General features: G+C 44.7%; 1 protein-coding gene across 3 annotated transcripts in view; it reads left to right on the forward strand.

Moving 5' to 3' along the window:
• Positions 1-6,176: 6,176 nt before the first annotated feature.
• Positions 6,177-26,989, forward strand: part of CLSTN1 (calsyntenin 1) — a 58,586-nt gene continuing 37,773 nt past the window's right edge. For 2 of the 3 annotated variants that reach the window (XM_081955502.1, XM_081955503.1), the window contains exons 1-3: positions 6,177-6,439; positions 19,871-19,993; positions 26,148-26,216. In XM_081955502.1, coding sequence (XP_081811628.1) covers positions 6,373-6,439; positions 19,871-19,993; positions 26,148-26,216 — 259 coding nt within the window. In that variant the 5' untranslated portion in view covers positions 6,177-6,372. The remainder of the gene's footprint in view (positions 6,440-19,870; positions 19,994-26,147; positions 26,217-26,989) is intronic. The other variant, XM_081955504.1, reaches the window with a different exon arrangement.

The following is a 26,989-nucleotide window of genomic DNA, read 5'->3' on the forward strand; positions in this document are numbered from 1 at the left end:
TATAGATGTTAATATTTTAAGGGACGATGGAAACAGTATAAATAATAAATATATATTTGGATGTAAAACGTCTCACATGGGGCTGCCCCAAAGAGATTGCCACGCCTTTATTTAACCAATATTTCCTGCCGTCCATCCCCTCCTCACCCAGGACAGCATGCCCAAGGGTGCCCCCAAAGTGATCCACCCACTCTTTCCCCAATGCTCCCTGTCTGGCCATGGACCTCTCTCTCTGTCTTAACAAAAGGGATTTTTTTTTTTTCCTGGAGGCAAAGAGATGCAAGTTGTTGGCAAGGCCGTCCACAGGAAACGATCAATCCCATCGATTTCTTCCCCCCCCCTTCATGTTAAAAACAGCCCAGCCTGGGGGGACATCGCCCTCCCCTTGGCGCAAAGCAGGCCCACGTGACCGATTTAAAAATAAAACTCAAGCTGGAAACAATAACACCCCAGAGGCTTCCTAAGCGTATTCTGTCTTGGTGTCTTTTCCGATTTTGCAAAAGGCAGGCGACGGATTCTGGGTCTGCCTTCCGGTGAGATGGGGTGGGAAGCCATCAAAAATCCTGCAAAACCAGCAGCTCCCTTGCTTTGCCCAGTTCAATTTTCTGGTTGGGTTGAGGTCTACCCTAATTTAGCCCCATTCTTCCTTAAAGAATGGACTTCCTTAAAGCCCCCCCCCCTATTGAAAAGCTGCTACTGGCAAGGCTGCGGACTCTTCCATTATTAATATGATTACCTTTTTATGCAATCCAACGCCTTCCCCACCCCCACCCCCCATTGCCTTTTGACAGGCTCAGCTTGGCAAGGAAAAAAAATGCTAAGTGGCTTTGAGGGTTAATGTTATTTTATACGCGCAAAAAACCTGCAGATGCAAAATAGACAGAGGTGGAGGACGGGGCAGCTATTCAGAAGATATTCAGAAAGACTTGAAGCGCGTACTAGGATAGGAAGGCTTTCAAATTTTATTATTCTCTGCGGGAGAATCGGAAAACATGAGAAATAATCAAGGCATTTTACAACGAGGAAATGTGAATCCAAGATTTCTTTTAGTTCTGTTGTGGCCAGCCAGCGGCCAGCAGAGCTGGTAGTAGATTCGGACAGTGAGGAGGTTGGGGAGGAACATGGGCCAGTCCTGGAGTCTGGGGAAAGCTCTGATGAGGGCTCTGTGTCGGAGGCAGAGAGGGGGCCAGGGCCATCTGGCAGTTATCAGCTGCCTTCAGAGTCAGACATCAGTGAGGCAGAAGAACAGCTGGAGCCTGTTCCCAGTGTGCGCATGCGCAGAGCTGCCAGAAGAAAAGAATAGCTCAGAAATCAGGATCGACTTGGGAGTAAAGCCACAGGTAGACAGTGAATGGCCCCTCCCATAGGAAATAAAAGAGGAGTGAAGGGGGAGTGGGCTTTTACAAGAAACAATTTGTTCTTTCGTTCATTCGTTTCAGGAGTGTGGAGATCTGTCCGTGAATCTCAAAGACTCTGTGCCCAGTCTTTCCTTGCACAGCACCTCATTTTGGAAAATATTGACATGGCAGCTTTCCAAGCTAGATAAGGTCTGTGGTCATAAATGCACCTTTGAAAGACTGTTTGCCAGGTCTTGGCTGAAGGTGAATGAGAAGAATTCACATTCGTTTAATAAAGGGCGTTTTGTCGGGACCAGGAATTTGCTTCGTGCTTTTTGGGGAAGCCTAGATCAGAACAGCTTCAATCTTTCAAGCTTTCGGATTCCTACTGGAATCCATCCCCAGGGATCTTCTCTTTAGCAGAATGTACTAAAAGTTAACATTTCCCGAGGACGGGCTCCAGCGCCGATCCGAAAGCTTGGAAGATTAAACTTTTGGTTCTGGTGACCGACCCAAGTTGGCTCCTGCAAATTTTTAATGCTTGGGAAACACTTGAGTTTTGTCAGAAGCACCAAAAGACAATTCACGTTGGTGATTCGCTTTAACAACTCTAGTTGTAAAATCAGACACAACTCACTTAACGGCTACTTTGTTTAGCTGCAGGCATTCCGGTCGGCCGTCTCTTATGCCGTCACTAAAGGAAGGACCACAGACAGTCAGTCGCCGCAAACATTTGGATCACTGCCTGTTATCTCCCAGGATTTCAAACCCAAACATTGAACATTCTTTCCCTCCCGCCTAGTCTTTGTGCATTGTTCTTTGTGTCTCGCCTCCACCTTGACCAAATCCTGGAGAATTTGCCCCAATTGCAAATTCCACTTACTTGTTATTTGTCATTTATTCCGGCATTTGACCTCAGTGGGTTAAAAAAAAAGAAAAGAAAAAAAGAAGAGAAGAGAAGAGAATAACCGAGTTGGAAGGGACCTTGGAGGTCTTCTAGTCCAACCCCCTGCCTAGACAGGAAATCCTATACCATTTCAGACAAAGGGCTATCCAACATCATCTTAAAAACTTCCAGTGTTGGAGCATTCACAACTTCTAGAGGCAAGCTGTTCCACTGATTAATTGTTCTAACTGTCAGAGAATTCCTCCTTAGTTCTAAGTTGCTTCTCTCCTTGATTAGTTTCCACCCATTGCTTCTTGTTCTACCCTCAGGTGCCTTGGAGAATAGTTTGACTCCCTCTTCTTTGTGGTAACCCCTGAGATATTGGAACACTGCTATCCTGTCTCCCCTATTCCTTCTTTTTATTAAACTAGCCATACCCAGTTCCTGCAACCGTTCTTCATATATCTAAGCCTCCAGTCCCTTAATCCTCTTTGTTGCTCTTCTCTGCACTCTTTTCTAGAGTCTCCACATCTTTTCTACATCGTGGCGACCAAAACTGAATGCAAGTATTCCAAGTGTGGCCTTACCAAGGCTTTATAAAGTGGTATTAACACTTCATGTGATCTTGATTCTCTCCCTCTGTTGATGCAGCCTAGAACTGAGTTGGCTTTTTGGCAGCTGCTGCACACGGCTGGCTCCTATTTAAATGGTTGTCTATTAGGACTCTCAAGATCCCTTTCACAGTTATTACCATTGAGCAAGAAACAGAGCATTGCTTTTCGTTAACACCCAGGTTCTGTGCTTATATTTTACATTTATTCGTTTGATCTGGATGAACTTTGTGGGCCGTTTGCAAGCTTCAGAATTGCTTTCTGTCTGTCTTCCCTGGTTGTATCCTGCAATTATTAATCATTTTTATCCATGCAATTTTCGGTGACAAGCAAAGTCAATGGGGAAGCCAGATTCACTTAACAACTGTGCCAAGAAAAGTCATAAAGCAGGGCAAGCCTCACGTAGCAAAGGTCACAGCAAGAGAAATAATGTGCTCAGTTTAAAAATAATTGGAGGGCAACGAGATTACCTGAGAGATCCTTTAAGCAACAAAGTGAAATCTATAAAAACTTTATAAAGGAGATAAAAAGAAGACTGACACCACAATTGGCAAGAGAGATAAGACTGTTTTGTTATTGGACAGAGACAGGTTGACAATGAAAGTTCTTAATAAAAAATTAGGTAATTAATCTTGGTTGAGCAATAAGTAGGAATTTAGTAATTTTTAGATTGTTTTAGATTGTTATTAAATGTTTATTCGTTAACAATTAAATAACTATAATTAACAATAATGGAATGATAATGGATACAACTTAATGATATATATTATGTACTGTTAAACTAGTAAAAGAAATCTGGATATAGATTGCAAATTGTGACCTGGGAAAAACACCTATAAATTTTACCAACAAACTTCTTATTTAGGTTATGTCATAAAGGTGTAATGGTTTTTTTTGTGAGGTTTTTTTGGGTGTGACAAGAGGAGTTGGGATATAAATAGTAAATGACTTTTAGCTAATTATAATAACAACAAGGAAATGTTAATGGATATTGTTTAATAATATATACATGCTCTGGTATTGGTAAAAGCAACTTGGATATAATATTCTAAACAGCGGGGGAGAAAAGCTTAGAAACTTTATTAGCTGATTTTTACTCAGAATATGTCATAAAAGTGTAATGGTATTGGAGGATTTTTGAAATAGCTAACAAGTGCCATTATGTGGTTGTGTTTTTAAGTATGAATAAGTTAAGGCAGAAGCACGTTCAAATAATTGTAGTCAAATGAGAATTGTGATATATTGATGGTAAGATATATAAAGATTTTTGATTTAAAGTGTATGATCTATTATGAACTACAAGTAATGACTATGGAAGAAATGCACAAAAGTTATTTGTAACCAATCGACACGCTTTCTACAAGATGTATTGAAGGATTCTTTTTTTGTGTTTTTGTTCAATTAAAATAATTTTTAAAAAATAAAAATAAGAAATAATATGCTCGGTTGTGATCGAGGACTATCTGTGGAGGCAGAGAGAGAGGGAGAGTGTATATAAGTGGTAGGAAAAATTAGTATTGCATGAAATTAAATTAGTTTTACTCAAAATTCCTAAATAACTTTTCTTTTTGTTCCTTTCTCCTAGGGATATTTTTTTTGCTTCCCGTTTTTCAAGAGATCCCATTGAAGCACTGTAATGACGAAGACAGATTTAGGTGACCTTGGCTAACCTTGAAGAAGTGAATAAGGTAATCCAGGTGGATTTTACTAAATGAATAATAAAAAATAAATAAAAGAACAGAAATTATAGCAAGCACAGGTAGTTCTCGATTGAACACAGAACTGTGTTCACCATTGAACACAAAATTTCTGTTGCAGAGGCAGTGGTTAAGTGCATTTTGCCATTTTAGGAGCTTTCTTGCCACAGTTATTTGAATTTTGATCATGTGATTGTGGGGATGCTAATTTAATTTCAACTTCATCCAGTTCTTCTCCATTAGCCATACGCTTCGTTTTCCAGAAGTTCGTTGAAGTTTCCATGAATTTTTGTATGTTGCTGCTGATACCAAAGATTTTCAGGCATTTCTTGATCCAGCTGTGGGGAACTGAATCAAATTATGATGATGCTGATGATAATAATCTTTGGTGAGATTCACAGCTTTTGGGGCTGGTTGGTAGCTCAACAGCTCGAGTCCTAACCAAGGACCTAGGAACTGTTAAGGTAACGTCGAAGGATATAAGCTGTTCCAAGTAGGGTGGTTTTTTATAGAGTCAGAATGTTCAAGTCCGATAAATTTAGAATTTCCAAATAGCAAGGTAGTCCTTTAGGTATTGCTCCAAGGGCTCCAATTACAATCGGGACAACACACGATTTCTTTTTCCACAGTCGCTCAACTTCAATTTGCAAGTCCTGGTACTTTGTGATTTTTTTCTTGCTGTTTATCTTCAATTCGTGCATCTCCAGGTATTGCAATGACAATGAACCATACTTTTTTCTTTTCAATTATTGTTATGTCAGGTGTGTTGTAGGCCAAGTGCCTGTCAGTCTGGATTCTGAAGTCCCACAAGATTTTGCCTTTCTCATTCTCTAAAACCTTCTCAACCTGATAGTCCCAGTGGTTTTTGCTGTACTCAAATCCAAATTTTTGGCACAATTTCCAGTGAATAATATTAGCAACGCGGTCATGGCGTTGTAGGTAGTCAGCGGATATGATGATGATGATGATGATGATGATGATGATATATAGAACTGAGGAGAAACTTCCTGACAGTTAGAACAATTAATCAGTGGAACAGAAGTTGCCTCCAGAAGTTGTGAATGCCCCAACACTGGAAGTCTTTAAGAAGATGTTGGATAGCCATCTGTCTGAAACGGTATAGGGTTTCCTGCCTAGGCTGGGGGTTGGACTAGAAGACCTCCAAGGCCCCTTCCAACTCTACTATTGTATTGTATTGTATTATTATTAGTATTAGTATTATTAGTATTGTTGTTGTTATTGTTGTTTGTTTGTTATTATTATTGTTGTTATTATTGTAGTTATTGTAGTTATCATTGTTATTATTATTATTGTTTTTATTGTTGTTATTATTGTTGTTATTAAAACATGAGTGGTTGATATGGGTTGCTGCCAGCGTCCTAAGTATCAACCAAGTATCATCATTATTGTTGTTGTTGTTGTTGTTATTGCCCTCTCTCCAGTGAAGCGGCTCCGCCCCTCCCCTCCCTCCCTCCCCTTCATCCATCCACCCACCCACCCTCCTTTCCTTCCTTCCTTCCTTCCTTCCTTCCTTCCTTCCTTCCTTCCTTCCTTCTTCCCCCCCCCCGCTTCCCTGATGCAGATGGTACACCCCTTCGTCCCCCCTCCCGGCGCTCTCCGTTGGTCCCTCCCTCCCTCGCCTAGCAACGGGTGCGGGAGGAGAGGCGAGCGCCTAGCGCCGCCATCTTAGTTCGTCACCGGCGGCGGCGGGGGAAGAGGAGGAGGAGGCCGCCGGAGCGAAGGGGGTTGCCCGCCTGTCTGCCTCGCTCGTTTTTGTCCCCCTACTTCGGCGTGCGCGGTCGGCCCGGGGGCGCCGTCGGGCCCCCTTGGAGGCGCCCAAGATGCGGCTGCTGGCCCCGGCCTGCCTCCTGGCGGCGCTGCTCTGCGGCGGCCTCCGCGCTGCCCGAGGTGAGGCGAAGGGTGGGTGGGTGGGGGAGTGTGGGGGGGGGAGGCGACCTGAGGCCTCCCCTGACGGGGCCTTGGAGGGAGGGGGCGGCTGTCACGAGACGCGACGTCGCCTGACTGGCGGGGGGGGAGGTTCTCCCCGCACCCCTCGAGGGGAGGGGGAGGGGGCTGCAAGGCAAATACTGCGGGGGGGGAGTGGTGTATAAGCGCCTAGAGGGGGAGGGGGCTGTAGGGAGAACGCCCAGGTGCGGGATGGGGGGGGAAGTGGGTGGACAGGTGCAGAGGTGGAGGGGGGGAAAGAGGGTCGGGCTGCAGGTCGTCAGGTTGGGTCTGTTTCTCCCCCTGCACAGACAGGGTGGGTGGGCCACCTGAGAGAGAGAGAGAGAGGGTGGGGTGTGGTGGGGTGTGCAGGGCTGCTGTAAGCGCAGGGTTGCGCCCTCCCCCCCCCCCCAAGGAGATGCACCCAAGGGTGGGGGTGAAGGGGTTGCGGGGAGGGAGGGGGTGGGAGAGAGAGAGAGAAAAGTGGCCTGGATGGATGGATGAAAGGAATGAGTGGAATAGATAGATAGAATGGACGGGTGGGATGAATGGATAGATAGATGGATGGAATGGGTGGGGTGTATGGGTGGAATGAATAGATGGATGGATGGAAGGAAGGAAGGAATGAGTGGAATGATTGGAATAGATGGATGGAATAAGTGGATGGGTGGAAGGAAGGAATAGATGGATAGAAGATGGATGGAATGAGTGGAATGGATGTATGGGATGGAATAGATGGATGGATGAAATGGATGGGATGGGATAGATAGATGATAGATAGATGATAGATAGATAGATAGATAGATAGGTAGATAGGTAGATGATAGATAGATAGATGATAGATAGATAGACAGATAGATGATAGATAGATAGATGATAGATAGATAGATGATAGATAGATAGATAGATAGATGATAGATAGATAGATAGATGATAGATAGATAGATAGATAGATAGATGATAGATAGATAGATAGATAGATAGATAGATGATAGATAGATGGATGGATGGATGGATGGATGGATGGATGGATGGATGGATGGAAGAAAGGAATGGGTGGAATGATTGGAATAGAGGGATGGAATGGGTGAAATGGATGGGATGGAATGGGATAGGTAGACAGATAGATAGATAGATGGAATAAATAGATGGATGGAAGGAAGGAACGGGTGAAATGATTGGAATAGAGGGATGGAATGGGTGGGTGGAAGGAAAGAATAGATGGATAGAATGGGTGGGTAGGCGGGATGGAAGGAAGGAATGGGTGGAATGAATAGATGGAAGGAAGGAATAGATGGATAGAATGGGTGGGTGGGTGGGATGGAAGGAAGCAATAGGTGGATGGAAGGAATGTGTGGAATGGATGGATGGGATCGAATACCATCCAATAGATGGATGGATGGAATGGATGGGTGGGTGGATGGATGGGAGGAATGGGTGGCTGGAAGGAAGGAAGGACCAGATGGATAGAGTGGATAGGTGGATGGGGTGGATGGAAGAATGTGTAGAATGGATAGATGGGTGGGATGGAATAGATAGATGGATGGGTGGGGTGGGTGGGTGGATGAATGGATGGATGGGATGGAATAGATGGATGGAATGGGTGGATGGATGGGTGGGAGAAATGGTGGCATGGATAGATGAATGGAAGGAAGGAATAGATGGATAGACTGGGTGGATAGAAGGAATGGGTGAATGGAAAGAATGGGTGGATGGATGGGTGGCTGGGTAGTAGGTGGATAGGATGGGTTCTGAAAGAAATCTGAAAGAGAAGCACCGAAGTGTGCAGTATTTACATAGCAAGTATTTACATAAAGAGAAAAATGGGATAGATCTAATGGAAGGACAGGTGGACAGTGTTTTCTCTGCACGAGATTGCAATCTGAAGGAATAACTGCAAGATTGTTATATCCATAGGGTTGCCATCTGAGGAATTTCACCCAAATGTGTGATATTTACATGGATGGATGGATAGGGTGAGAAAGAGAGAGAAAAGTCTCCAGGTTGTGTTCTCTACACAGAATTGCCCTTCTAGGAGAAGAGGTGTATTTTACCTGCACCATCAGGGAGAGAATGCTCAGTGTTTTATTACATATGCACAGTGTGGGAGAGAAGGCCAAGTGGTATGCTGACTGGTATGCACACTCCAAGAGAGGAGGACAAGTGGTGTGTTGCCTGTGCAAACTCCAACACATGGTGTTGGTACCCTCAGGGGATTGCAGTCCGAGACAGATTAACTCAGATTTGTGATATATATACCTAGAGATGGTTAAAGAGACAGGATTGCTGTGCGAAAGAAAAGACACAATGTTGTGTTCTCTTTGCATAGTCTAAGAGAGCAGGTGCAATCTTGTACTCTGTGGGTACTGTCCAAGAGAGGAGGTCAGTTGTTGTGTTGCCTATGCACAATCTGAAAGAGACGTCATAGGGTTTGTTAGAGAGAAAGAGAAAGAGTGTGAGAGAGAGAAGAGGGTTGCTGTGAGGGAGAAGGTTCACAGCATTGTGTTACACATGCATGCGATTGGCATCAGAGGAGGGGCAGGGTTGTGTTACCTGTGCCTAGGATTGCAATTCAAAAGAGAAGCCAGGAACCTGTGCGACAGATTTCACAAACATTCCCATCCAAGGGAGAGTCACCATTTTGCATTTTGTTGATGTGCAGCCTAGCCTTCACAGAGGCAGTGTTGCGTGTGTATTACGTCTACACACACACACACACAGACACACACAAGAGCATTGGAATTGGATTTGACAGAAGCATCCACACCGAAGAGGCACATAATGTTTCGGTATATCTCCACACGCGAAGAAGGGGAAGATTGAAAAGCTGCTTTTAATAGTTCCCTGCAGCTTACGGAGATTATAAGATTTCACGCTAAAACAACAGAAGATGCACCCGACACAGCGTTAAAGGGGGCTGGTTAAAGAATTGTTCTCTGCAGCAAGATCAGGCATGATATTCTTAGTGGTTAGTCATATGTACACTGTGCATGCCACAGAATATTTTAATACGCATTCTAATGTAACCATCGTGCACTGTAAACGCAGCGATACATTAATGCACGATTTAATAACCTCTGAAGGCATTTCATGCGGACAGCCGGCAAAAAGGAGATTTTTAAAAATGCACAGCTCAACTTTTGCCTTCCTCTTCACGGTGATTTTTCTTTTTTAATATAGCCTTGTGTTTGGGTTGTGCTTACTTGGGACTAAGCCCCATTGAATTCAGGGGTAATTGTGTGCATAATATTCTGTGGCGAGATCATTTTTCCTTCTTCCTCATTACCTGGGGGGGCCTTTAATTCCTTCGTGACGTCCCCTTCTCTCTTTTCCAGTCCATCACCCCAACGCAAGGACAGACCCTCCCTCTTTTGTGTAGTTTGCATCCCCCCCTGCTCACTTTGCACTAAGTGATTCGTAGCAGAGAGGATGCGCAGTAGGTAATACCATATGTGTCGTCTGTGAAATATAGGACATACTCTTGAGATTTAGGAATCTTTTATTCCCCTTCTCTCTCTCTCTCTCTCTCTCTCTCTCTCTCTCTCTCCCTCCCTCCCTCCCTCCCTCCCTCCCTCTCTCTCTCTCTCTCTCTCTCTCTCTCTCTTTCTCTCTCTCTCACACACACAGGCTTTTAAACACTTATCAACACTATCCTCCCCAATCATTTCACCCAGAGCAACCACTATTTCCTGTCTCTTACAAGAGCGCTCATTCTCATTCTGTGATTTGTGGGGTATAATTTTTTGGTGGTAGTAGCGGGAGGAGGACCCTGCAACAGACGTACTAAGGCAACCTTTCGGTTTTTTTTTTAAATAAAGCACTCATCCCTCATCATCTTCTTTCCTCACCAGTTGTTTAAATTCAAAGGAAAGCTGTTTGTTGTCATCCTATTTGAGCTGTGGAAGCTCAATGTTGTTCTTAGTGGTAAAGAAAGGTAAACTTCTAAGTGTGATGAATCTGCTTCTCAGGGCAATAATGATATAATGCCTGTGTTTAGGTCTCTTTCTTTTTCCCTTTCTCTTTTTCTCTCTTTTTTCTTTCTCTTTTTCTCCCTCTTTTTCTCTTTTCTTTTTTGTTCTCTTTTTCTCTCCTTTCTCTTTCTCTCTTGTGTTTCTCTGCCTCTCTCCCTTTATCCCTCTCTCTCCCTTTCTTTCTCTCGCTCTTTCTTTTTTCTTTCTCTTTTTTCTTTTCTCTCTCTCTCTCTTTCACTTTTTCTCCTTCCTCTTTTTTGTTTTCTCTCTCTTTCTCTTTTTCTTTTTCTCTCTTTCTGTGTCTCTGTATCTACCTTTCTCTCGGTCTCTCTCTCTCTCTCTCTCTCTCTCTCTGTCACACACACACACACACACACACAGACACGCTCAAGAGCGGCAGGGTTTGTGCATTTGCTGGTGGAATGGTTTTTCTGATTGCCAACCAGGCAGGGACATCAAATCCTGGGAACAGGACCTGTGCAAAATTTTCTTTTTCTTCTAGAAAAACCCCTTTGTGGAGAGGCATTGAGGGTAGGGAAGGTTACGCATTGCAGAAACATCTCAAGGTTGTTATTTTCTATTAGACGTGGAAACCGAAAACAAGGGCCACGTGAGACGACTTAAATGCTGTGTTAGTTGTCTCGATTTCAAAAGGACAAATTCACTCGCCGATTGATTTTTCCAGCTGGCACAAGGCAAGCGCAGCAGAAGACGGAAATTTTGCTTCACAGTTGGGGGACCCAGCCTCTCCACCTCCCCATACCTGGGAAGGTGTCAATTTCCTCCTTCGTTTTCTTCAGTTTCCTTGCAGAGTTCCAGACAGTTAGCCAAGGGATAATGAAAGCCAAAATAAGCCCATTGGCGCTTTGAAAAGTAAGCGATAGATAAAAGAGTTTTCACCTGGAATTAATCTTCCCTGACAATTCCTGTGCCTTCCAGGCAACTGCAAGGCTTGTTATCTTAAAACTGTTCGCATTTTAATAGAGAAAACAGTAGTGTTGTATTGTTTGCCCTTGCCAAAACATAGTACAATACAATACAATAGCAGAGTTGGAAGGTACCGTGGAGGTCTTCTAGTCCAACCCCCTGCCTAGGCAGGAAACCCTACACCACTTCAGACAAATGGCAATCCAACATCTTCTTAAAGACTTCCAGTGTTGGAGCATTCACAACTTCTGGAGGCAAATTCTGTTCCATGGATTAATTATCCTCACTGTCAGAGAATTTCTCCTTAGTTCTAAGTTGCTTCTCTCCTGGATTAGTTTCCACCCATTGCTTCTTGTTCTACACTCAGGTGTCTTGGAGAATAGCTTGACTCCCTCTTCTTTGGGGCAGATATTGGAAGACTGCTATCATGTCTCCCTTAGTCCTTCTTTTCATTCAACTAAACATCCCCAGTTCCTGCAACCGTTCTTCCTATGTTTTAGTCTCCAGTCCTCTAATCATCTTTGTTGCTCTTCTCTGCATATTTGAAGTCTCTCCCTCCACCTTTTTTTTTTAAACTTGTCCTTTTAAAGGTTATGAATGCAATAAAGACAGAAGCTAAATTCTGGAAGAATACCTGCGCCTTAGTGTGAGATATGGAGAGGACAAAAATTGCTGAGGCAAACTTTTAAGTGACTGAGCAGCGTCGTAATACCGGAACAGCTTTTTCTAGCGCTCCAGGAATAACTTTTGATTTATGAAGAAGAAATAACGGGGCCAGAAAATCTCCCAGAATCAGCTGCTGTCATTTTCTACCTGCCACTATGGAAGGAATCCTAAATGCCAAAAGGGAAGTTAGGTGACTCCTCTCAACACTTTTATCCAGTTTGAATTACGGCCTAATGTACGCATGAGTGCAGAAGGCAGGTTAATAAAGATTTTTTTTATAAAAAACAACAACAACCGTTTAGCAGTTTTTGCAAATAAATCTGGGAATATACACTGGCCTTCAGCCCATCAGTACAATAATGATTTGCAGTCTCCGGAACACAAGTCTGTCTTGGGGGGGGGGGGGGGGAATTAGATGCAAGATATGAACAGTGATTTAATCACATCCTCCATCTTCCGCCTATCCACCATTTAGTGACACTTGAATAATTCACATCCTCCTCCAGATTAGTCGTCTGGATCAATGCATTGATTTTTAGGAGCAGCTCTGATCCTTGGAAACGTTCCCTTTGGGACTTTATTTTTTATTTTTTAGGAACTTAAGGCAGGATGATAATCCCCCGAGATACTCAGCTCTTTGTTTACAAATGTTTTTCTTCAGGACCAGCTACGCTGTAGTGAATTGCTGGTTTAAAACTTGGAAGCCGGGGAGAGGAGATTATATGTTTTAATCTTTGGGATTAAACTGGAGGGGATCATCGCGTAGCCTCTCTAGCTTTAACGGAGTTGGGTTTGCTTGGTTGAAAAGAAGGACCAGGGGGGACATGATAGCAGAATTCCAGTATTTGAGGGGCTGCCACAAAAAGGGGGGGGGGGAGTCAACCGGAAGACAAGATGAGGAATAATAGATGGAAATTAATGGAGGAGAGAAGCAACCTAGAACTAAGGAGAACCTATCCTGACCGTGAGAACAATTAATTAACCGGGAGAATGGCTTCCCTCCAGAAATTGTGGTCTTCAAGAAGAGATTGAACAGCTACTTAGTCTCAAATTTTGTATAGGGTCTTCTGCTTGAGTAGAGGGTTGGACTAGAAGACCTCCAAGGTCCCTTCCCGTTCTACTCTGATTGATTGACAGATGGATTGTTTGCCGGTGTTTTGAATCGATTTCACCCTCGTTCCAAATACATCTATGTTGGGAATCAGTCCCTTCTTGGAATTGCTTGTATAGCTGAGTGCAGTTGTGACATTTGGCCTAGGAGGATGGATCTTAAATTTCCACCCAGGGGTGGTTGTTTCCTTGTATTGACCTTTACTCTTTATTAATTAGCCCTTGGGCCATATCCAAGTGCGAAGTTCCAGAAACAAATTATTACTACAATCTGATAAAAGCAATATAAAAATGGAATAGGAATAAAATACGGTTTAAAATGGAATTGGAATAAAATGCGATTTAAAATGGAATTGGAATAAAATACGATTTAAAATGGAATAGGAATAAAATATGGTTTAAAATGGAATAGGAATAAAATACGGTTTAAAATGGAATTGGAATAAAATACGGTTTAAAATGGAATTGGAATAAAATGTGGTCTAAAATGGAATAGAAATAAAATACGATTTAAAATGGAATTGGAATAAAATGCAGTCTAAAATGGAATAGAAATAAAATACGATTTAAAATGGAATTGGAATAAAATGCAGTCTAAAATGGAAATGGAATAAAATGCAGTCTAAAATGGAATTGGAATAAAATACGATTTAAAATGGAATAGGAATAAAATATGGTTTAAAATGGAATAGGAATAAAATATGGTTTAAAATGGAATTGGAATAAAATACGGTTTAAAATGGAATTGGAATGAAATATGGTTTAAAATGGAATTGGAATGAAATATGGTTTAAAATGGAATTGGGATATGATACAATAATTGAAGATATAGATAAAATATGATAAAAGTATATTTCGGTGACACCCCTGAAATCTACCCTAATCAGTCCGACGTACGCAGATCTCAACCGAACCATTTTGTTTAAGGACTGTGCTGTATTAAATGCTATTTTAAAAGACCACCTTGCCTCCAGGAAGCCCATACAGATGATGACTCGAACGTAGCTGGCTTGGAAAGAGATGGTTGATACAAGACTAAATGAGCTTTCTCCCTAGATTTGACGTAATACAAGAAACCTGGTTAACCAAAGTGGATGAACCACTACAACCACTGCCAGTCTTGTTTCCTTTTAAATAGGTGCCCCGTCTCGTGGATTGCTCGCTTCGTAGCAACGAGGCTTCTTCCCCTCTTTTCGCTTCTGCATTTTTTTAATTTTCATTTTTGCAGCCTGGAGTTCTCAACCCAACAGGATCGCCGCTGGAGAACACTTTTGTTTTGGCCGTGAGAAAACTTGCTTGAAAAGGCACTTTGCAAGAGGAGGGACCTTGAGCGTTCTCCTCCTTAAATGTCCACGCCGCCATTGCAATTTATAGCAGGGTGAATGCTTTAACGCTGCTCCCCTGAGGCCTTCCTTTCGTATGGCGCTGCAACACAAGAGAGGACAAGAAAATATCCTTATATCTGTCCCAAGACGGGGATTTGCAGCACAAGGGGAACAGAAGGAAAGATTTCTGAACTCTCAATTGTTTTGGGGTCACCCGGAATAGCATTTTTTACTTTGTCGTAAGAGACTAAGGCAGGGATGGTCAACCTTTTGGTCGTCACATGCCAAAAGCAAGACCCCTTCTGCGTGCCTTGACATCCACCCCCCTGCCTGCGTGCGTGCGTGACCCCCCACACATGCTGCCCCTCCTTCCTCCCTCATTTTTGGCTTCTAGGTTGGTGCAGGAGGCTTTCCGGGCCTCCGTGTTCCCCCCACCCTCCCCGTGCCCCATTTGGGCCAGGAACAGTAGTGGGTTCCGTGCGGTACGGCAGTACTGGTAGTAGCAGGGAGCAGCAGCCACCGTACCGGTACGATGGCTGGTTTGGCCCGCCCGTCCGCGTTCCATAGCTGTTTATAACGCGACAGGCCAATTGCGCACAGCGTGCGGCGCTTGCGCGACCTAAGCCAAGCATCCGGGTGTCACAGGGCGTACTGTTTGCAACAGGATCTGGAACCCACCACTGGCCTGGAAGGCCTCCGGCACCAACCTGGAAGGCAAAACGGGGCGCAGGGGGGGGCTGTGCACGCCCCCGTACCCCATTTTGGGCCTAGAAGGCAGCCTGCACCAACCTGGAAGCCAAAATTGGGGCATGGGGGTGGCACGCAAGCCCCCAAAATGCAATGTGAGTGCCCCCCCGCACATGCTCCCTGCCCCCTGTGCATGTGTGTCTCCCACATACGCCCCCCCCCGCGTGTGCATGGCAGAGACCGGAAGACCAGCTGGCCGGCGGAAGGCACACACACGCATGCACGGTGGAGCTGGGCTGGGGCGACAGCTGGCGTTCCCGCAGAGAGGTTCTCCATCACGGGACTAAGGGAACAAGCCCTAGGCTCGGAGAGCGTCCCTATTTTTTATGATGACCTTCATTCACCCGGGTCTTGATTTACAGGTGGTCCTTGAGTTACGACAGTTGAACCCAGCTTTTATGTCGCTAAGCGAAACATTGGCTGAGTGCTCCCATTCTACCGCTTTCCTTGCCACAGTTGTTAAGTGACTCATTGCAGTTGTTAAGTTAGTCACCCGGCCGTTAAGTGAATCTGGCTTTCCCCGTTGACTTTGCTTGTCGGAAGGTCGCAAAAGGGGATCGATTGCGCGACACCCTCCTCCCCGGGACACCCTAACCGTCATAACTATGAGCCAGTTGCCAAGCCTCTGAATTTTCCACCGCGTGACCGCAGGGATGCTGCTACGGTCATAAAATGTGAAGAAGTCACAGTATCACTTTTTTTTCCAGCGCCGTTGTAACTTTGACCGGTCACTAAATGAACTATTATAAGTCAAGGACCATCTTTATAACTTACATGTTGAGCTCCCCCCCCCCCCTTAAAATGTTTTGTGCTTTAGGAAAGATGATTTCCTTGATATATTCCTCTCTGATGCCTGAGAAACACGCCTGAAATAAAATACTTTAAATCGGAGTTGGTTGCTTTTTTCATCAAATTTCAACAGTCAAGAGAATGTGGAACTGAATGATAAACAGTAATTAATAGTAGGTGTTTATTGCTCACCATTTGATGGGATAGGGTAGAATAGAATAGAATAGAATAGAATAGAATAACAGAGTTGGAAGGGATCTTGGAGATCTTCTAGTCCAACCCCCCGCCTAGGCAGGAAACCCTATACCAGGGCTGTCAAACTCCTGGCCCATAGGCCGGATGAGAAGGGGGGGGGAGTCCCAATATGTCACGTGATGCCACCGTGACAACATGAGTTTGACACCCCTGCCCTATACCACTTCAGACAGATGGCTATCCAAATCTTCTTAAAAACTTCCAGTGGTGAAAATGGAACATTATACAATACAGTACAATAGCAGAGTTGGAAGGGACCTTGGAGGTCTTCTAGTCCAACCCCCTGCCTAGGCAGGAAACCCTATACCGTTGCAGACAAATGGCTATCCAACATCTTCTTAAAGACTTCCAGTGTTGGGGCATTCACAACTTCTCGAGGCAACTTCTGTTCCACTGATTAATTGTTCTCACTGTCAGGAAGTTTCTCCTCTGTTCTAAGTTGCTTCTCTCCTTGATTAGTTTCCACCCATTGCTTCTTGTTCTACCCACAGGTGCCTTGGAGAATAGCTTGACTCCCTCTTCTTTGGGGCAGCCCCTGAGATATCCTGTCTCCCCTAGTCCTTCTTCTCATTAAACTAGGCATCCCCAGTTCCTGCAACTGTTCTTGATGCGTTTTAGCCCCTAATCGTCTTTGTTGCTCTTCCCTGCACTCTTTCTAGAGTCTCCGCATCTTTTTTGCATCGTAATACTGGATGCAGTATTCCAAGTGTGGCCTTATAAAGCGGTAGTAACTGTGGTATTATATTTAACAGATGAAGTTCAGCATTTTAGCTGTTCTTCATTCCAGGGTTTTTATTTTATTCCGGATTGTTATAAATTAAGAGATTATAAACAGCAGCAATAACCAGGAAGTAGATTCTGAGCAACTTATAAGGATTCCGGGATCCTGAACCTAAATCAGCAAGTATTTTCTTACTAGGATTGTCTTGTATGTCTGTGGCTTCAGTTTGTTTTGTTTCCCCCCCCCCAAAAAAAAACACCCCTAACCTTTCTATCCTTTCTCACGATCCCTGAAACCTAGTTAATGGAGTATCCTTCTGCCCTGTGCTAAGATTTTGGAACACCACGACAAATTGGCAAAGAAAGGTGCTAGAGCAGTGATGGTGAATCTTTTTGACACCGAGTGCTGAAAAGGTCCTGCGGGAATGTCACATGTTTGTCAGGGCCACACTGGAGAAGCCGAATGTCCAGGTTGTAGCGCGCATGCACGCCCGACGATAGCTGCCCAGCGTGCATGCGCAGGCCAGTTTTCAGCACTTCTGTGCACCCTCTAAGGGATTGCGCTTCAGAAAAGTTGGAACGCCCGGGTTCTGGCACACCCGACAATCAGCTATCCGGCACACAAGCGCACACCGGTTTTTGGCACTGCCGCGCATGCAAAGGACAGCGCATGCAAAGGACGTGCCAGGCAACCTGGCTGTGTGCCGCTTTGGGCACCCGTGCCATAGGTTTGCCATCATCGTGTGAGAGGAAGCTGAAAGATACACTTAAATGTTTTGTGATGCAGCTAGTCCTCGATGTACAACGGCAATTGAGCCCGACATGTCTGTTGTTAAGCGAGCCGTTGGCTAAGCGAGTTTTGCCCCATTTGACGCACGTTCTTGCCACTGTTATTTAAATGAATTGCTGCCGTGTTGTGAAGTTAGTCGCACGGTTGGTTACAACAAAAGTTGTAACCGTTAAAAAACGGCCGTAAGGCACTTCCTGGAGTGCCCGTTGTAACTTTGAACGGTTACTAAATGGGCTGTTGTAAACTGAGGACCATCTCTATTGATAAACCAGTCCCTGAGGATCAAATAAGATTCTTTGGCCATAAAGCAGTCCTAGTGCACTTGAGATCTGAGTGCTATTTTTTCCTTTTCACCTAATCAATATGGATTCTCTTTCTCTCTCTCCTGCATTAGCCTTTTTTAGATAAAGCCCTGTGCTATTTCAGTGCTCCAAGAACAGTTTGAAGGTTGCCACCAAAGCGTTGCATTAAATCTTAAATTGCAAAAACCATTGGTAGGATAAAAGACGTTTTTAAAAAGGAAAAAAAAAAAACAACCTCCAATCTTTCCATTTACTCGGGCAGCAGAATCTGCGGACTTCCAGCCGGGACATTAGATTATTCTTCTTTATGAAGAGGACGGGTCTTATTTAATGCAATCTTTTTCGTGCAGTGCTGCTGCGTGCAAACCGAAGTAATTCATTTTTTTTAAAAGTCTTGCGTGATGCTAGTGATTATGGCTGCTTCTGAGAATCCTAGCTCAGTTTTCAGGGTTTAGTAGTCGGTCTCGCTTCTTAAAGTTTTGAAGAATATGTTGGATAACCATTTGTCTAGAATGGTGTAGGGTATCCTGCTTAAGCAGGGGGTTGGGTTAGAAGACCTCTGAGGTCCCTTCCTACTCTGCTATTCTATTCTATTCTATTCTATTCTATCCTACATTCTATTTTATTCTATTATCTATTCTATTCTTTCTATCCTACATTCTATTCTATTCTCTGTTCTATTCTGTCTATCCAACATTCTGTTCTATTCTATTCTGTTCTATTCGTTCTATCCTACATTCTATTCTTTCTATCCTACATTCTATTCTATTCTTTCTATCTTCTATTCTTTCTATCCTACATTCTATTCTATTCTTCCTATTCTATATTCTGTTCTATTATCTATTCTTTCTATCCTACATTCTATTCTATTCTGTCTATCCAACATTCTGTTCTATTCTGTTCTATTCGTTCTATCCTACATTCTATTCTTTCTATCCTACATTCTATTCTATTCTTTCTATCTTCTATTCTATTCTTTCTATCCTACATTCTATTCTATTTTTCTATTCTATATTGTGTTCTATTATCTATTCTTTCTATCCTACATTCTATTCTATTTTATTCTGTCTATCCTACATTCTGTTCTATTCTGTTCTATTCATCCTATCCTACATTCTATTCTATTCTTTCTATCCTACATTCTATTCTATTCTTTCTATCCTACAATCTGTTCTATTCTATATTCTGTTTTATTATCTATTCTTTCTATCCTACATTCTATTCTATTCTTTCTATCCTACCTTCTATTCTATTCTTTCTGTCTTCTATTATCTATTCTTTCTATCCTACATTCTATTCTATTCTTTCTGTCTTCTATTCTATTCTTTCTATCCTACATTCTATTCTATTCTTTCTATCCTATAATCTGTTCTATTTTATATTCTGTTCTATTATCTATTCTTTCTATCCTACATTCTATTCTATCTGTCCTATAGTCTGTTCTGTTCTATTCTATTCTATTCTATTCTATTCTATTCTATTCTATTCTGTTCTACTCAGTGCTTGTCTATTATTTAGGAAACAGTTGCTTGGTGCCCATTTCTGTATCTCCTTACTTAACCTTGGCTGACTGTATCTTCTCACAAGGCTCAGCTGGGTTTCCATCCCCCCCTCCCCTTCTTCCTTCTTACACTCCAATCCGGCCCTCCCCTCCCAACAAATGCGAATGTCAGGCTATCCGCTCCTGAAGTTTGGATAGGTGAGATGCAGCCATGACCGAAAGCATTTGGGATAGGCCGTTCCACTCACTCGCTCACTTTTACTCACCGTGTTCCGTTTCTTTGATTTTACAGTTAACAAGCACAAACCATGGATTGAAACCACCTACCATGGCATTGTTACCGAAAACGACAACACGGTGCTCCTGGACCCTCCCTTAATAGCATTGGATAAAGATTCGCCGCTTCGGTTTGCAGGTAAGGAACTTCCCGCAAAGCTTCCTGCCAGAGAGCCGGTGTCCTTTGATGGCCATCAGGAGCTCGGTTGACAGATGGTGATGCCGCCGACATCATCGTTCCGATAGATCAGTTCCAAATTGGAAAGAAAAGGGGAGGAGGGCCACCAATAGCATCTTCGCTTCTGCATCTCCAGGAAATAAGGACTGAAATTTCCTTTTTTAAAAAAAACCGAGGTTAAGTGTTTGGGGGGGGGGGGGCTTCCTTCGTGACCAAGGCTCCTTTCACCTAGAGAAGTACCATGTTTCCCCGAAAATAAGACATTGTCTTATTTTCTTTTGACCCCCTGAAATAAGCAATGGGCCTTATTTTCAGGGAGGTCTTATTTTTGAGGTGGAGGAGGTGGCAAGCATGGTCACTGCTGCTGCGTCAGTGAGGCGCTGGGCCTGCCACTCCCTTTGCAGCATCCATTAGCGTGACAGAAGGGGTACAGTGGTTAGGGTTGCAGGAGCGGCCGTTAGGTAAGGGCATTTGGGGTGCGTGGGGCATGTCCCCCTCCCTTCCCCCCCTCTAGCCTCGCCTTGTGTTGTTTGCGTGGCAAGCCACCAGAGGAAATGGTGGGGACCGGCTGCGCATGCGCTGAAATATTTTCGGGGAGGGCTTATTTTCGGGGAGGGCTTATTTTAGTGCATGCACTCAAAAGCCCGATTGGGCTTCTTATTTGGGGAGAGGTCTTATTTTCAGGGAAACAGGGTATACCGCTTCACAGTCCTTTTACAGCCCTCTCTAAGCGGTTTACAGAGTCAGCCTCCCCCCCCCCCCCCCAAAATCAATCTGGATCCTCATTTTACTCACCTCGAAAGGTGGAAGGCTGAGTCGAGGTCTTATTTTCGGGGAAAACAGGGTATATGCAGAGTTATTTGGTAAAACAGACCGCACTATCCCCCTATGGAAGAAATGTGAATGATAAAACAGGGCTTGGGGGGGGTGTCTGGAGGAATTGAGAGGGGGCTCTGAGAAGGGCGGGGGCAGAATGAAACCCAGAACTCTCTCTGAGAAATAATTCGCAGGTTACTTCACTCGGAAGGCAGTTCATATGTGAATATTTGGCCCGTGTGATTTTGGAACAGCGTGATGCGCAAACTGGGGATATGTATTCACTGGTTCGTGTAATCGAGAAAGGCTGGGGTGGCGGGGGGAGGCCGTTGAAACCCATCCCGACTTTTATTTGCAACCGCTCTAAAGGGCTGCCAGCAATCTGCTTCAAAAACCAACTTGAGTCAATAAAGGGGCGATAAAACCTCTCAGCTTCACTTGACATAAGGAGATTACATGCAGGAGGCCATGTGGCGTTCGTAACTATTAGCACAAGCTTTAAATTGGAGATTTGTCGGCCTCTTGTTAAAGGAAAATCTTTGGCTGCCTTCAGCCTGGTTTTCTAATCTGACACAGCCCAAAAGCCAGAGAATCACCCGTTTGTCACCGTGCCCCTTATCAGATTTCCGTTTTGATTGGCCAAGCCAATTCCTGACTTGGCTGCCAACCCCAGATCAAGTTTTCTATCCTGTACCCTCACCCTGCCAACAAAAGTGCTTCTAGTCAAGGCTGTGGTTTTCCCAGTTGCAATGGATGGCTGTGAAGGTTGGACCGTAAGGAAGGCTGAGCGCCAAAGAATGGAGGCCTTTGAACTCTGGTGCTGGAGAAGAAGACTCCTGCATTGAGTCCCTTGGACTGCAAGGCCATCCAACCGGTCAGTCCTAGAGGAGATCAACCCTGACTGCTCTTTAGAAGGCCAGATCCTGAAGAGGAAGCTCAAATACTTTGGCCACCTGATGAGAAGGAAGAAGGACTCCCTGGAGAAGAGCCTCATGCTGGGAACGATGGAGGGGAAAAGAAGAAGGGGACGACAGAGAAGGAGGTGGCTGGATGGAGTCACCGAATAAGTCGGCCTGAGCTTCAATACAATACAATACAATACAATACAATACAATACAATACAATACAATACAATACAATACAATAGTAGAGTTGGAAGGGACCTTGGAGGTCTTCTAGCTTCAGTGGACTCCAGAGGATGGTAAAGGACAGGAAGGCCTGGAGGAACGTTGTCCACGGGGTCGGGCTTGACTTCAAGACTAACGACAACCCTCTCGCCTTTTTTTTTTACACAGCATGCTTTTCTAACCTAGCCTCTTCCCCTCAAGATATTGGACTGGTTAGGGACTGTTAAATTCTCAAGAACAAAACAGCATTGGATTCTGTGTCAGTGTTAAATAGCCAGGTTCACACCTCCACTCCGAAAAGAGAAGGGGCCATACACCGCAGAAGAATGCCTGCAGACTGTTCCCCTTAAATGGGGACAAGTTGTTTGGATAGAGAATCAAAATTAGAGCCAACTTGGTGTAATAGTCAAGGCATCAGGCTAGAAACTGAGAATCCATGAGTTCTACCATGTTTCCCCCAAAATAAGACAGGGTCTTATTCTCTTTTGACCCCCCGAAATAAACGCTTGGCCTTCTTTTCGGGGAGGCCTTATCATTTTTGAGGTGCAGGAGGCCCCTTAACCTCGGGCTGCGGATCAGCTGATCCAGAGAGGGACGGAAGTTGTGTCTCTCTTCATGCCACACTCTTGCCAGCCTTTGCTGGGCCTGCCTCTCTTTTTGCGGCTGTCACCAAGAGAATGGGCGCAGTAGGTAGGGTTCGTGGTAGCGGCCTCCACGAGGCCATTCTGTGTGGATGGCTGGGGCACATGGGGCATGTTCCCCCCTTCCCCTCCCAAAGAAATGGCTGGGACTGGCTGCGCATGCATTTAGATATTTTTGGGGAGGGCTTATTTTAGTGCTCAAAGGCCTCATTGGTCTTATTATCCGGGAAGGTCTTATTTTCGGGGAAACAGGATAGTTCTACTTTTTAGGCATGAAAGCCAGCTGGGCCAATCGCTAGGAGACTCTTGAGTTCTAGTCCCACCTTTAAGGCATGAAAGCCAGCTGGGCCAATCGCTAGGAGACTCTTGAGTTCTAGTCCCACCTTTAAGGCATGAAAGCCAGCTGGGCCAATCGCTAGGAGACTCTTAAGTTCTAGTCCCACCTTTAAGGCATGAAAGCCAGCTGGGCCAATCGCTAGGAGACTCTGAGTTCTAGTCCCACCTTTAAGGCATGAAAGCCAGCTGGGCCAATCGCTAGGAGACTCTTGAGTTCTAGTCCCACCTTTAAGGCATGAAAGCCAGCTGGGCCAATCGCTAGGAGACTCTGAGTTCTAGTCCCACCTTTAAGGCATGAAAGCCAGCTGGGCCAATCGCTAGGAGACTCTTGAGTTCTAGTCCCACCTTTAAGGCATGAAAGCCAGCTGGGCCAATCGCTAGGAGACTCTTGAGTTCTAGTCCCACCTTTAAGGCATGAAAGCCAGCTGGGCCAATCGCTAGGAGACTCTTGAGTTCTAGTCCCACCTTTAAGGCATGAAAGCCAGCTGGGCCAATCGCTAGGAGACTCTTAAGTTCTAGTCCCACCTTTAAGGCATGAAAGCCAGCTGGGCCAATCGCTAGGAGACTCTTGAGTTCTAGTCCCACCTTTAAGGCATGAAAGCCAGCTGGGCCAATCGCTAGGAGACTCTTGAGTTCTAGTCCCACCTTTAAGGCATGAAAGCCAGCTGGGCCAATCGCTAGGAGACTCTTGAGTTCTAGTCCCACCTTTAAGGCATGAAAGCCAGCTGGGCCAATCGCTAGGAGACTCTTGAGTTCTAGTCCCACCTTTAAGGCATGAAAGCCAGCTGGGCCAATCGCTAGGAGACTCTTAAGTTCTAGTCCCACCTTTAAGGCATGAAAGCCAGCTGGGCCAATCGCTAGGAGACTCTTGAGTTCTAGTCCCACCTTTAAGGCATGAAAGCCAGCTGGGCCAATCGCTAGGAGACTCTTGAGTTCTAGTCCCACCTTTAAGGCATGAAAGCCAGCTGGGCCAATCGCTAGGAGACTCTTGAGTTCTAGTCCCACCTTTAAGGCATGAAAGCCAGCTGGGTGACTTTGGTCCAATCACTAGGAGACTTTGAGTTCTAGTCTCACCTTAGGGATTAAAGTAAGTGAGTGGTCTTTGGCCAGCCACTCATTCTCAGCCCTAGAAAAGAGGCATTGGGACACCACTTTTAAAAATTCTTATTAGGAAAACTGCAGGGACTTGCCCAGGTGCCCGGAGTAAAAAAAAAAAATGGCTCAAGGGATTTGTAAAGACAGTGGTCATTTTTCATTAGGGGTTAAAGACTTGCTATAATCTTGAATCGACACCTTTGTAATACCTGTAAAAGCAACTTCAAATTCTTTTAGGATTTCTCCCTTCCTCTCCCTCTCTTCCCATCTCCCCTTTTGGATGCACAATATTATTCACAGCTTCAAAGAGATGAAAATGGCTTGAATGTAGGGGGAAAAACTCTTCAGATCGATACTATCTCGGTATTACACAAGGCCTTAAAAATACAAGCGTGTTGGGCGTAATATTCCCTCTTGATTTGGGTATAAAAGAACTGACATAGGGGGAAAAATATCCTTTTAGATAGCTTGTGTCCTTTACAGCAGCTGTTTGCAAGTTTAGTTTCCTGTTGATGGTGGATTTCCCATCCAAACAGGCTAGCCTTTGGGAAAATGGTGTTTTCCAGAGCCTCGGGGCAAGGCATTACTCACGTTTTCCAACATATAGTATCGCCGCCTTCCCATCTAAGGCTGAGCTCAAAAAATAAACCACATTGAGGGATGAAGATGCTTTGGCAACCCTGCGGTAATCAGAAATGTCTGGAAGGAAGGAAGGAGGAAAGCTTTCAATCAAATCAAAGTTTTTAATGCTGCTGATTTTCAAAAACTGTTGGGGGGGCCTTGTTTGAAGGTACATTTTGAGACAGCCTTCCGAACCTAAACAGATTCACGCTTGAGGATTGGCAGGATAGGATATGACTAAGACGCTTCTTCTTCGTGGCACCTTGAGTTCCCTGCAAGAAAATTTACAGAAGACCGATTAGGATAATCTATCTGAGAAAAACAGAACACCCTGTGAGAAAGGCTATTGCTAAACATCCTCTGCCAGAAATTGATTACCAGACCATGTTTTCAGTCTGCCCAAAACTGAACCAAGGATTCGAAGAGGCTGTTCTCCTTTCAGGACGCAAGAAGATTTAGATAAGGCATAAGCAGCAGGTCTCTGAAGGGACACGGGTGGCTCAGTGGCTAAAACGCTGAGCTTGTCGGTTGAAATGTTGGCAGTTCGGTGGTTTGAAACCCTAACACCGTGTAACGGAGTGAGCTCCCGTGACGTGTCCCAGCTTCTGCCAATCCAGCAGTTCGAAAGCACGAAAAAATGCAAGTAGAAAAATAGGAACCACCTTTGGTAGGAAAGTAACAGTGTTCCGTGCACCTTCAGCATTGAGTCATGCCGGGCACATGACCACGGAGACGTCTTCGGACAGCGCTGGCTCTTCGGCTTTGAAACAAAGATGAGCACCGCCCCCTAGAGTCGGGAATAACTACCACATAGGTGTGAGGGAAACCTTTATACCCAGCAGGCCTCCGATGTATTGTAAATTGCTGTTGAAACATTCCCCTTAATTTTAGATGTTCGTTGTTTGTTTGTTTTTTGTTTAGATTCCCCTGAAATATATATTAGAGCAGGGGTCGGCATCCTTAAACATTCAGAGAGCCACAAAGGTCCTAACTGGAAGCTCCCCGTTCAATTCTTGAGCCCACCAGAAGTCCTGTTTCCCCCGTCATAAAGTTTCCTCCTACCGCGGCGTCCTTTTTCCTTTTACCGATTGGCGACCTGGAGCCGCAGCAGAGGGATGAAAGAGCCACTTGCGGCTCCAGAGCTGCAGGTTGCTAACCCCTCTATTAGAGAAAGAATATTCGGTCCTCATGTCAAGATTAGCTCAAGGGCAGAAGATCTGCGATGACTTGCAAGCTCCCCTTTTGAGTACTGGTAGTCCTTGCGTTACGACCATTTAATTAGTCACCATTCCAAAGTTACAACGGCACTGAAAAGAGTGACTTGTGGGGGGGGGGAATTGAATATGGGGATTGGATTCTGATGCATTTATGGTTGAATCGCTGCATTTAAATTGGGGTGGTGTTTTTTTTTTTTAATGTTTATTCGTCCAATCAAATGTCTGCGTGTTTGACCTTTTCCTCGTTTCCTCCTCTTTTCAGTCTTTCCTGAAGACTTGGGTTTACCTTTTCTCCCTTTAGAGAGTTTTGAGCTGACCCTTACCAAGGAAGGTGATGAAGGGCCTCTTTGTGTCCCATTTTTATCAATATTAACCCACTAACTTTTGTTATGAAATGGGGAATTGGCACTTAAACGGAAGATCCCGTCATGCTTTTCAATCCTATGTTCTCACCCACTTTTCTCCCCCCCCTCCCTTCCTGCTTCTCCTCCCCCCCCTTGCCCTTCCCTTGGCTCTCTCCCCTCCAGTCCCCTCTTTAAAAAAATATCAATAGAAAAAATGTTGTGTTTATAATCCCTGGCTAGAAATATCAGTAAATCAGATATCCATTTGGGGTGTCCAGGTGGTGCGTGATTTGAAAACTCGGGCCTTTCCGAGCCTCTTCTCAACAGCCCCATTTTTCCAAGTAAATATATATCGTATTTTTCTGAGTATAAGACGCACCTTCCCCCACCCCACCCCCCCCAAAAAAGAGGGCGAAAATCTGGGTGCAACTGATACACTGAATTCAGCTTTTTTGGCCTCCCGAAACCCCGCCCCCTTCACAAAAATGGACGTGCAGAGGGTTTGGGAGACATGCTAGTGCTCCTGGGGGCTGGGGAGGGCAAAAGCGAGCAAAAAAACAGGCCATTTTTTGCTCGTTTTTGCCCCCTTACCCCTCCCCAGGAGCACTCTACAAGCCTCCTAAAGACTATGCATGGCCTTTTTGGGGGCAAGAAAATGGGCCGTTTTTTGCTCGTCGTTGCCCCCAGGAGCACTTTGCAAGCCTCTCAAACTCTCTGCATGCCCCGTTTTTAACAAAAAATGAGGCGTGCAGAGGGTTTG

The sequence above is a fragment of the Natrix helvetica genome (assembly GCF_964273705.1).
Source record: "Natrix helvetica genome assembly, chromosome: 5".
NCBI lineage: Eukaryota > Metazoa > Chordata > Lepidosauria > Squamata > Natricidae > Natrix > Natrix helvetica.